Source organism: Ciconia boyciana, chromosome 6 (assembly GCF_034638445.1).
Source record: "Ciconia boyciana chromosome 6, ASM3463844v1, whole genome shotgun sequence".
Lineage (NCBI taxonomy): Eukaryota > Metazoa > Chordata > Aves > Ciconiiformes > Ciconiidae > Ciconia > Ciconia boyciana.
Genome location: NC_132939.1, coordinates 573333 through 584612, shown reverse-complemented (window position 1 = coordinate 584612; position 11280 = coordinate 573333). Strand labels below are relative to the sequence as shown.

The following is an 11280-nucleotide window of genomic DNA, read 5'->3' as shown; positions in this document are numbered from 1 at the left end:
ACGCTGCCGGGCTCACCCCTGTAGGGCCTGCTGTCACCTATGGGAAACCCTGAGGGACCCTCCCTCGGGACCTGCTGTCACCTATGGGAAACCCTGAGGGACCCTCCCCCGGGACCTGCTGTCACCTATGGGAAACCCTGAGGGACCCTCCCTCGGGACCTGCTGTCACCTATGGGAAACCCTGACAGACATACCTCTAAGGGACTTGCTGCCACCTGTAAGAAACCCTGCTGGCTCACTCCTGTAGGACCTTCTCTCACCTGTGGGAAATGTGCTGTCACCTATAGGAGATGCTGCACTCACTCCTATATAACCGGCACATCCCAATAGGAAACCCACCCTATAGGGCCTGCTCTCACCTGCTGGACTCACCCCTATAGGACCAGCTCACCCCTGTAGGAATCCCTCTTAGACCCACCTTTAGGGCTTGCTGTCACCTATAGGATCCAAGCTCATGTCAGCAACACCCGGGGCTCCCCTTCTCCTCCCCCAGACCTCGGGGGGTGCTGGGACCCCGCAGCCCCCACCCAGCTCTGCCTTCCTGCCCGGGGCTCGAGCTGAAACCAAATCCCACCTGACTCGCATGGATTCGTGGTGCCGGGGAGGGCGGGAGTATCAGCAGGTCCCCCCGGGTTGCGGGGGGCCATGCCAGGGGTGCAGGCACCCCCACTTCTGACACCGGTAAGGCCTGGCCTTACGCAGCCCCGAGGCCGGAGGGTACCGGGAGGCAGGACGAGGCCTTCCCACGGCCGCCTGAAGTTCCCTGACACTTCAGCCCCCTACAGACCAACCCAGAGGAAACAAGACAAACTGGGGGACTAAGGAGAATAAACCTGGGGGATTTTCTTTTTTGTTTTGATCTATACAAAAATAAAGACACCCCCCGAGGTGAGAGTGCGGAGCAAACAGCTGCTGCGGCAGACTTTGGGCCCAAAGGACAGCAGTCTGCGAAGCTACTGCCTGTGTTTTGTGCCGTAGTCACTTGTGGCCTGCAAGTCTGTGCAGACACCCGCTCCTCTTCCCTGTGCAGCCGCGCCTGTTGGAGGTTAGCACAACTTCGTGTAAAAAAAGGCAAATCTTCCGTTTTAGCACTTATATGTGACAGGAGAAGATTCAGGTTATGTTCTCCTGGGTCGTGGGTAACTGGGCAGGTCCTTCCTTTTCACACCCAGACAGGAGAGGGGAAACTACACAGAAAGAGATGTCGCCTCTTCTCCAGGCTCTCTGAACACCGCCCCGTTTCTCAAAATAAGCCTGTGGAAGCCAATCTAGTTACATCACTACAAAGCGATCGCATAAGCCAACACCTCAACAAGCTGATGTCTCTTTTGCCATCGTCCTTCCCCTTCTCCATCTCCTCCCCCTGTATTTTTCTGTTTTGTCATCTGAAGCTTTGCATCTCAGCTTCAGTCCAGCAAATGGTTTTCACGCCTGTGTGTGGTTTCCAGGACATGGCAGGAAAGCATCTCCCTGAAGGAACTGCAGCGCAGAGGCGTCTGCTTGCTGAAACTCCAAGCTTCCAACCAGAGAACCGGCCTCTATGGACGGCTGCTCGTGACGTTTCAGCCTAGAAAATACGATTCAGACGCCGAGCTGCCCTATAACAGTTTTGGGCCTGGTAAGTGATATACCTGTCGGTGCAAAGTAGGTAAAGTGAGAGATGACCAATGTCTTCTTCTGAACATCTTTCTAATGTGATATTTGGAAAGACTGAGCAATTGATGCAAAAAAGGAAGGGAGACAATGTTACTGCTAAACGATGAATCTAGAGAAAAACAGCCTCTTTTTCCCTCGGCTTGTTACGGACGTGTATGTTGCACCAGGAAATAGCGCTGGTGATTAAGGAGCTGGCTTTCCTCCTGAATCCATAAAAACAAAGCCTTGGTCTCTTATTAAAGATTTCGTGGCACTCTTTGTACAAGCCAAAGTGTTCGTGCTTGTGTCTTGTGGTAGGTAAGGAGCTTTTGTCACTTACACTTTAATTGCAACATGGAAAGTGGATTTTCTTTTTCCTTCCTGCATTGCCATATTTCTGCCCTCCCCTGTACTGTTGTTTTTGGCAAGGAAGAGAAAGAAGTGAAGTATGTACTGTTATTAGTTGACAGGCCTGGATTTCTGTTGGAAATAAAGGTACTAGAGAAATACAGACTTACCAGCCCATCAGCCAGTGCTCTTTCCACTTGTGTCTCACCCTCTGCCATCACTTCCACGAAAACGTGACCAGGAGTGTTGCCAGTATCTGAGGAAGGCGAGGACGCTGTCTGCCAGGCTGTAACCAGCTGTGCAGGCTTACCGCTCAGAAGAACTTGGGTTTGACTGTGAAGTAGTTCCAAGCGAGTCTGCAGTACGCCCTCTATTTTTTCCCTGCAGAGACCCTTCTTCTCTTTTCCTTAGGCAACGAGGATGTTGCCTTGCACTCTCCGAAACTGGTCAACAAGAGAGAAGCTGGCTGCACCAGATGATTTTCTGGTTTAGTTTAGTAAATTCCTTGTTTTGGTTTGCTAGATCGTTGAGCTTGCTAAGCAGGTGCATCATGGGGAACCAGCCTGTTTCTGGCCCTGGTCGCACAGTGTACTGTTTTGAAGTGTGTTGAAATTCAGTTTGTCGATGCACTCTTTGTCACCCAGGCCTCCAAGCTGCTGACCTTTGAAATTAAAATGACTCATTGCAGATTAGGGTCTCAGCCTTGAGAGCATCTGCCAGTGCTCTTCAAAGAGAAATAACATTGCCGTAGCAGTAAATTATTCCTGGGATGCAAGCATTTTAATGTAAGAGCTGATGGACCTTACGGAGGAAAGCTTCCAATAGTTTGTAAATCTGAAATTTAATCCTCAATGAATGTGAGCCCCAGCTAAGTTACGAACTTAGTCAAACATCCTGCTCAAAATCTCCATTTCACCATTACACTATGTAATTCGACTCTCTTTTGTCATTTCACAGTGACTGTGAAAAGCTGTAGCGAGTCCTGAAAAATCTCTGGTCTTTCTTAGTTCTGCTGACTGGCATATAGCAGTCACCTGGGAGGCACATATTGTCATGCAGACTCCCTGGCTATTATTAAAAAATAAAATGGATGTAAAATGGCTTGTCTGAGAGTTCAGAGAAGTCACGTTCTCCCAAGGTCTGTGTGAAAGCATGTTGGCTTTCTGAGCAGCTCTGGCTATGGGGAGCACTGCTGGTCTCCACCCCAAGACCTGTAGCGTATGAAGGTCTGAAGGCAGCTGGTTAGTTGCTGTCTGGTGTCTTCTCACTGCTAACTGTCCTTTGGCTCCCTCTTGCTGTGCGCTTTCTGTCAGCTAAGAGAAGGATATTCTCCTTCGTTTATGGGCTCGACACAAATTCTGACCTTGGCAGGAAACACGGTTCTGGAGCCGTGGTTGGTGTAGGTGGTCCTGCTGCCTGCATTGGACCGTGCTTGGTTGCTGGTCTCCCCAGAAGAGCGTCTTTTCAAAGTGTTTGCCCCACTTCACGCTCTCTCTTCAAACTTGTCTTTGCAGGGGACATTGCGGGCCTTTACGATTCAGCTGGCCAGGGTGATCCGCTCTCCACTGGCATTGTAACACGTGTCACCTCCAAAGCAGTGACTGTTGCCTTTGAGGAATCTCGAGATGGCATGCTGAGCTTGGACCGAGAGAGCTCTTACCGCCTGCTGAAATTGGCCAACGATGTCACCTACAACAGGCTGAAAAAGTAAGCGCCACGGGGTTGCAGCTCACCTATAGTCACTCTGCTGAGGAGTGCAAAAGCCAGTTGAAAATTGCCAAGTTTATTCTGGAAAAGCTCTTCTGAGACAGATCTTGGTTTACTTAGCTCGGCTTGGTTTCTCTCTTTTCCTGTCTTATTCCTCTTACTCCTATAGCAGCTCCACTTAGGGGAGGTATCCACCTTTTGGATGTGCCTTTCTGTCTCTGCTAACTACTGAGGGAACCCGTACTGAGATAACTCAATTGGATATGTTATGCTACAGTGTCACAACAGCCTAAATTTATCTGCCTGCTGGCTGTTATGGTCCTGCTCTTCCCTATTCCTCTCCCGCCCCTCATCCTACACAGCCACATATTTTGGTCCCGTTGTTGTATCACCTCTGGTACTCACTGGATTCTCTGTAGAGCCTTTTCCATCCTAGCAGGCAAAATGAAGTGAGTAGCTCTTTGCTGAATTAATGTGCTGAAAAGGCTCGGCACAGGGCCTGACTGTATCAAAGTGGAGTAAGAGGAGAAAGTGGGAGTCTGGCCAGCATAGGGGATGTGTGTGTGAGGGCTGGGGGATGCAGCGATTAGATAGGATTCATCTGTTGTGGAGTAACATTTTTCAGCTTTGGAAGAGTTGAATCTGTGCCCACAGTGTTCTGTCGCGGGGCCCTGAGGTGTGCAGGGATCTCTGAAGGAATTCATGCTGTGCATGTAACCTGGCTATTTTCTTCTTTGACAGAGCTTTAACTGCACTAAAGCAGTATCACAGTGGTCCAGCCTCTGATCTGATCAACGTCCTCTTCTTTTCGTCTGATCCAAGTGCATTCAGTGAAACAAGTAAGGATGCTTCTTTATAAGACTTTACACCAGACTGATGGCAGATGCTGGATTGATCTTTCTCACCTTTAGGGTCAGAGCCCCTGAACCTTCACAGCCAAGTACACACACCGAGACTGCAACTGGTTTTAGTGTGCCTTAGCATGTGAAGCCGAGTTACACAGGTGGAGAGCAGTTTTGGACGGACTGGTGAGAGCAGATGATGCTGCTGCTCTCATGCAAGTTTTAAGCAAAGATATGGAAAGTTACTGTGGGGCAAGGGGGAGGAGGGCAGAATCTTCACTCTCCAGAGCAATCAGTGAAGCCTGAAGTTCCCTACCCACAGGATAAGGGCTCTGCGCTCTGTCCCTGCCCAGTTAGGGGGATGCTCACCTCTTCAGATGTCACATCTGACGGAGGCAAAGAGCCAGAGCCCCAAGTGATGACTATGCAGGCATTTCCCACACTGTGCTGCCATTACTCCTCTTCCAGTCCTCCAGGTCCTGTCTCTGGGGCTGACCAGCTGAGAAGGGCACTTGTGGTCTCTCAGTTCAAGACCCATTCTTTGAAATTGCCCATAGGAACACAAATAACTGATCTTTGCAAAGTTTTTATCCACACCAAACGCGCAGCTTACTTTGCTCCAGGCAAGACCTGAGTATTGAATGTGAGCAATAAGTGGTGTTGCAACTGGCAGCATCGAACACTTACTTTTCATACTCGTTTATGGGTCACTGGACACACTTCACTCATGTAAAGACCCTTGTCATCGCTGGAAGAGAGACTATTCAGCTAACTAATGCTCGCTTTTCTCAGAGTGTACCAAGTAAAGCTGTATTCTGGCATAAAGCAGGCAGGATTTGTGATGAGGGAATTCGTTTGCACACATTCATGAGTCTGAAATTCAATTTAGTTTATGAGGCATTTCTTATTTGCTTCCTGCCCCAATCCCATCCATAAACTTCAAAGATCAGAAACTGCCAGCACAGCTTCTATATTAAAAATCCAATAACTCTGCCTTCATGGGAATTAAGCGACTGTGGAACTACTGCAGTTTGAAACAGCATGGGAACACTTGTATTTTTATTTTTACAGCCTTCTGGTTGTGTTCAGTCAAGTTGGAGATGTGCAGGCTGCTTTGGTTTCATCAAATACTTAAAACCTCACAATTTGGTTTCACCAACAGCTGTCAAAAAAATTGCACATAAGTAGAATCCCCTTTTGCTCAGATCTTTTTTGACATGAATCTTTGGAAAAATTAAAGATGAAATTACACAGCTTACCCTTTCAGAGAAACCATGGGGAAACCACAGCCTCTGATCAGCAGAATATCCGTGTGCTCGGCAACTGCTAATGAATATTATCCCTTGACAGAAGGGAAATATCATCTGGGCTGCAAAAATCAGGGAATGAAGGCAGAGGGTGGATTAAGCTGCTAGCAGGATCAGGCCGGCAGTCTATATCTAAGCCACATAGAGAGCTCAGGTCTCTCCTCTCGCCACTCAGCAGCATGCCATGGGTGAAGCCATCCATCCCTGCCTGGTTCCTTGCTGGCCAGGGTTCTGCTCGGTTTCCTCCCCACCACAGCTCCTTGTGCTCTGTGCTTGCCATTGCAGCTTTTCTTTTACTTTGATTACTGTATTTGGTTATCCACAGTGGTTTGCCTCTTTCACGTACACACTCCCATTCCCCTGCAGTATACCTTCAGGCTGGGCTTCAGTATGATATACCATGGACGAAGAATTCATGTTAGCGTGAGTCATATCTCCATAGTTCGAAGCACTGAGCTTAGCCTGAGTCAAACCTCTTAGCCTTTTGGCTACCTAGGGACCTTGTTGTACTCAGGTTTTTAATATTAGATAAAAGAATTAAATTTTAATGAACTAACTTTCTTAGCAGCTTCAACTCTGCTTTTTCCCTTGTGGTAGCAGAACTGCCTCTCTAATGAAGAAAAATTCCTTTTCACCAAATTGCTCAAATGTGGCAAACTAAGCACAGAGATGAATTTTACATCTCCCCAGCACTGAGAATATTGATCAATAGAAACATTCAGCCACATCAGACAGAGGAGATGCAATATGAGAAGGCAGCATATCACCTGAGAACAGCAAAACGCTCTGGCAGGGTGGAAAGGCCTTCCATTTACCTTCTCAATTTATAGCTCCTTTCTCCCCAACTAGGAAGATGTTATACTAGCCAGGAATTAAATAATAATGACTTGAACTTTAAATAGGTCCTGCAAGGTGCCTTGAACTGCCAGCCTCCACCGAGCTGAAAGGGAGAGCACTCGGCAGCTGACTGGATAAATCCTGTCTCTTATGCTTATATGATGGCACATGCAGTTCCCCAGGTCCCTTGTACACCTCAGGACACAGGGATGCGTCCCTGCAAACAGTACAGAAACTCACAGATGTGTGGACTGTCTGCAAAAGGCAGCCAGTGTTTCCCAGGTGCATGCTCTGACAAGGAAGGATAGAAAAACCTCACAGCATTTCAGGCTGCTTCTCCTCCATGAGACAGTATCTCCTTTCATGACCAAGCATCTTTTAGCCTGGTTTCTCAGGGAGATGCTTCCCCATATGTGTCTCCTCCCATCCATTATCTGATTTCAAACAAACCCATCAGGAGCCTCGGAGTTAATAAGTTCTGTACAACTCATAAAACTGCCTGTCTAGACACACATCTATATTAGCGCCCTTCCAGGATGCAATATAAGCTCCACTTCAATCAAAAGCCCAGAAGGCCGGGGTAGGAGTGAGACCGTATAAACACCCACCCAGAGAAAAAGCTAGCACTGACACTTGTGCAGGAAAAGAAGAGGAAGGCCCAGAGTAGATGAGATCCATACCTAGAGGGGGAGCGTTTGTCACTGTCTTCTGTACAAACGGTGGGGAAGAACCAAATTACAAGGAGATCGAGAAGTAGAAATGTCAGCGGAAATCATAAGCACCTAGCTCTGGATGTTCAGGGGTGCTCTCCCAAGGGCAAAATAGGCTCCAGCAAGTGATATGTGCAGCAGCAGAATCCTAAATCTAATTTAAGTGCGGGGACAAAATTGGAAGCTCATTTTTCAAGCCTGGGAGTCTTGGGGCTTTTAGGTGGGTTCTGATACTACTGTGCGTTTTCATAAAGCATGCAGGGACTTGATATCAAATAGGTTAGAAACTGGTCAGCAGGTGACCAGGGTTAAGGGGGTGTGAACTGAAAGGGCAACAGATAGACAGCAAGTCTGTGCGAGCTTCGTGTCCTCAGGCAAGCAGGCTGTAGGTACCCTGGCAGCAGCACACAATGCGGAGCTGAAACGCAGAACGCTCGCCAGTACCACTGAAAGGTGCGAGATGTGGTGGTTCTTTTCAGCAGCAAAGCTGGTGGAGTCTCAGTGCCATCCTCTGCTCTGCCGGTGCTTTCTGCTGGTGGCTGTTTCCCAACATGGAGCTTTGTAACCTGGAGGGAAAAGCATCTATTTGGGTTTTTTTTCCCCAAAAGGTTAGTTATACAGGGTCTCTTTAGGGCATACCCGAATAGCGTTACGTTATCCTTGTGGCCGATCTGGTAAATAGTTTTAGTTGCTTATTTTTTGCTGTGCTGCGTTGCGATCTCATGACTGGATCGCAGTTGCCTGGGTTGTCTTGGGAGAGCAGGCTGCCAAACGCTGTGCCTGGAGGATCTATATTAAAGTCTGTGTCATCCCAGGAAGGTGCCTAAATCCAGTTGCCAACCAATTAGGTTGACAAGGAGTCTGATAAAGCCAATGGAAACATGGTTTTGAAGTAGCTGGTGGCTGCTGGTGTCTGACCAGCGCATGATATTGGCTTACTAAAAATACATCAGTATACACAGAAGGGTAATAATGACAAAAACAATTTAGTGCCCTTTTACCCAGCTCCTGATGACTGACAGAGTTGCTGCCGCTATGCTAATGTGCGCACAACTGTTTCCCACAGCGTCAGGAAAATCCTGTTCACTACTGGGGGGATGAATCCCTCCCAGTAGTAATGGGTACAGGCATGACTCCCACTGGAACAATGTCCTGGGAGCACGTTTTGGGGAGTGGGCTTGTGTAAGATGGTTATCAGTAATTCGGGAAAATAGTGCCAGGCTTTTGACCCCAAGAAGCCTGAAATCAGTTTGTACCAGCCTTCTCATCCCATGGTCTTTACAGGCAACAGGAAATCTCACAGCTAGTGGGTTCTCACACCATTGCTACTGCAAGATGCTTGGGTTGCCCCTCTGGGTCTAGCCAGGAGTCTGTTTGGGCTCAGGGTTGAGCAGGGCCAGGCCTGATAAATGTTTTGGGATCTGGACTGTGAGGGACAGCCAGGGGCTTCAGGTTTGATTCAGAAAGCTGGCGGCTCCCCATCGGATGGTAAGTGGCAGGGGTATGTTGGAGGCTGTCTCTTCTACACAAAGGGCATAGCTGAAATGCTGCTGGAGATCATGAAAAATGTCAGTGCACTCTCACAAGCCCACACCCCTTACGTGCCCAGAAGGATTGTATTTGCTGAAGTCGTGCACTGAATCTGTGCTTTTCATCTCTCCTCCTGAGCTGCTGGGATTGTGCAGAGGTTGAGGCGTTACCTTATAGCACTGCACATCAAAGCCTAACTCCTTTCAAAACACTTAAAAATGCAACTCAGAATAAATATCCTTGGCGTAACACAAAAACTCTAGACAGGCTCTGGGAAGAATAACCTATGGAGTAGTCAAAAGGAGCATACGTATCACCAGTGGGTAGATGGGATCTGCAGCTAAGAACGGGACTGGTCCCCACCACAAGGCACTTGCACCCCTTACCTTGCTGCCTCCAGAAAGGTACCAAGTGGGAGAATAAGTTTCTAAAAGGCAAACTGAACTGAACAGGATTTCTGCTCTCATCAGACTCTGGGAAGCAAAATCCAGAAGCCCATCCATAAGAAATGCCCTGCTTAGCTCTCTTCCACTTTAACCTGCACTCATGGCCCAGAAGCATTTAGAGCTTTCACACCAGAAATCTCCTACAAGAAACCGTTCCCTGCTCACAGCTGCTGTCTCACAGCATATATGCAGGGACCCCGGCACCCATATGTTGTTGTGGATGTATAGAGAAGCTTTGCTTGCCAGCAGAGGCCAGCATTGCTCTGCTTGCTGGATAGACACATTCTCTTTTCTTTCAGAAATAAGGTTATGCCTTATTGTAAGCATAATCCTGTGCAGATCACTAATAGCTACCAGCTCTCTCCTGTAGTCTTGGTCTAGAAAAAGCGAGGGGGTGTTCATCTCTGTGCTCAGACACTGGCTGGCTCGCATGGTCACGTGGAGTGCAAAAGGCACAGCTTATATCTAATGATGCCTATTGCTGTAAAAAGACATTTGAAGAGAAAGAAGGAAGAAAAAAAGCCTAGTTAAAAGGCAAGGGTGTCCCCAGTAAAAGCTGACCCAGCAGGCAGAGCACTGGGGAAGCACCAGGGATTTCTAGCAAAACTTCCTTGGCCTCTTGGCACAAGTCCAGTGCCTGTGCCAAGTCACTTGCAAAAATCTTAAATGCTCCTTGTCCCTCTGCCATGTGATATCTCTTGTCATTACAGCAGCTGTGAAGAGACCTTTGAGATCTATGGGGAAAACTAAGCAGCCCAGACAGCTCAGCTGCCAAATACTTCATAGGGAGGGCAGGGAAAGTTCCTTGTTTCAGCCTTAATTACCCACTTGGATTTTGTGCAACAGCATTTGGCTGCAGTTAGGTCATACTGTAGAGGAGCTGGGCACGGGGTGCGGTTTGCTCTCGATGCCCATATACACTGATGGTGAGGAATATACTTTGGAAGGTACATTGAGAAGTAAGAGGAGAACTTGAGCTCTTTCTCCCAGGAGGGACTGTTCCCATCTGTGGTTGGTGCAAAGACCCCTTTCCTGGACTTGAATATCACCCTCCAACCCACTTCTTCACGTGAACTGCTGGTACCGTGCAGAAAAGTGTCTCAGTTCCTGGAGGTGTTGTTGGAGGACCAACCTTGATGGCCAAGGTGATTTTTTTTTTCTTCAATGCTACATTCCTAAATCAAGTTGTGCATCAGGGGCTGAATTACTGACCACCAGCAAGACCCATCCCTGCCAGGCCCAAGGATGCAGATGTACATTCATCCTCTGCATGGTCTGCGTTGGGGGCTGAGGTGGACAGCCTCAGGCAGAGCAGGCTGCAGCAACGCAGAGCTGATGCCACAGGGCTAGAGCTGGGTTAATGGGTGTCTTCTGGGAGCATCTGTGCAAATTCTAAACTGATTGCTTATAAAGAGCTCTTGGGCCAGCCCTGCTGGAGTGGCTAAACTGCATTTCTTCAGGTGAGCCTACTTAGAGCCCAGCTGGTGGATGGAGAACAGTTCAGAGGAGCCACAGCATCCCTTAAAAGGCTCTGCCCTCCTCCTCACCACTAATGCACCCAGCCCAGAAGAGAGGCACATTTCCCAGCCTGCCCACACAACAACTTTTGGCAGCATGTGATTAAAGGAAGAGGGTGTGCATGCATGTGGAGAAGCCTGTTTCTGATCTCATTCCTTGAGCAAGGAAATATCAATGACTCCTACATTCCGGCTGTTCCTCATTGTGGGAAATGCCTTTCAGTTTTTAAGCTATTCTTTCTTTTTCCCCAGCCCATGGGATGCTTCCTAGTCTTCTCTTAGTCATTAGCACACTAACTCAAAAGTTACATATCAAGCAAGAGGCAGGTTAACAGGAAGAAGTATCATTAGTCCTGTTTCTCTCTTCCTCACCAAGCATCTTTTTAAGAAGTGTCATTTGT

General features: G+C 48.2%; 1 protein-coding gene across 1 annotated transcript in view; it reads left to right on the top strand.

Moving 5' to 3' along the window:
• The window catches only part of IGHMBP2 (immunoglobulin mu DNA binding protein 2), a 48090-nt gene that overhangs the window by 227 nt on the left and 36583 nt on the right, over window positions 1-11280 (top strand). The window contains exons 2-4 of the mRNA XM_072866061.1: window positions 1449-1618; window positions 3498-3690; window positions 4432-4529. Of these exons, the coding sequence (XP_072722162.1) occupies window positions 1449-1618; window positions 3498-3690; window positions 4432-4529 (461 nt within the window). The remainder of the gene's footprint in view (window positions 1-1448; window positions 1619-3497; window positions 3691-4431; window positions 4530-11280) is intronic.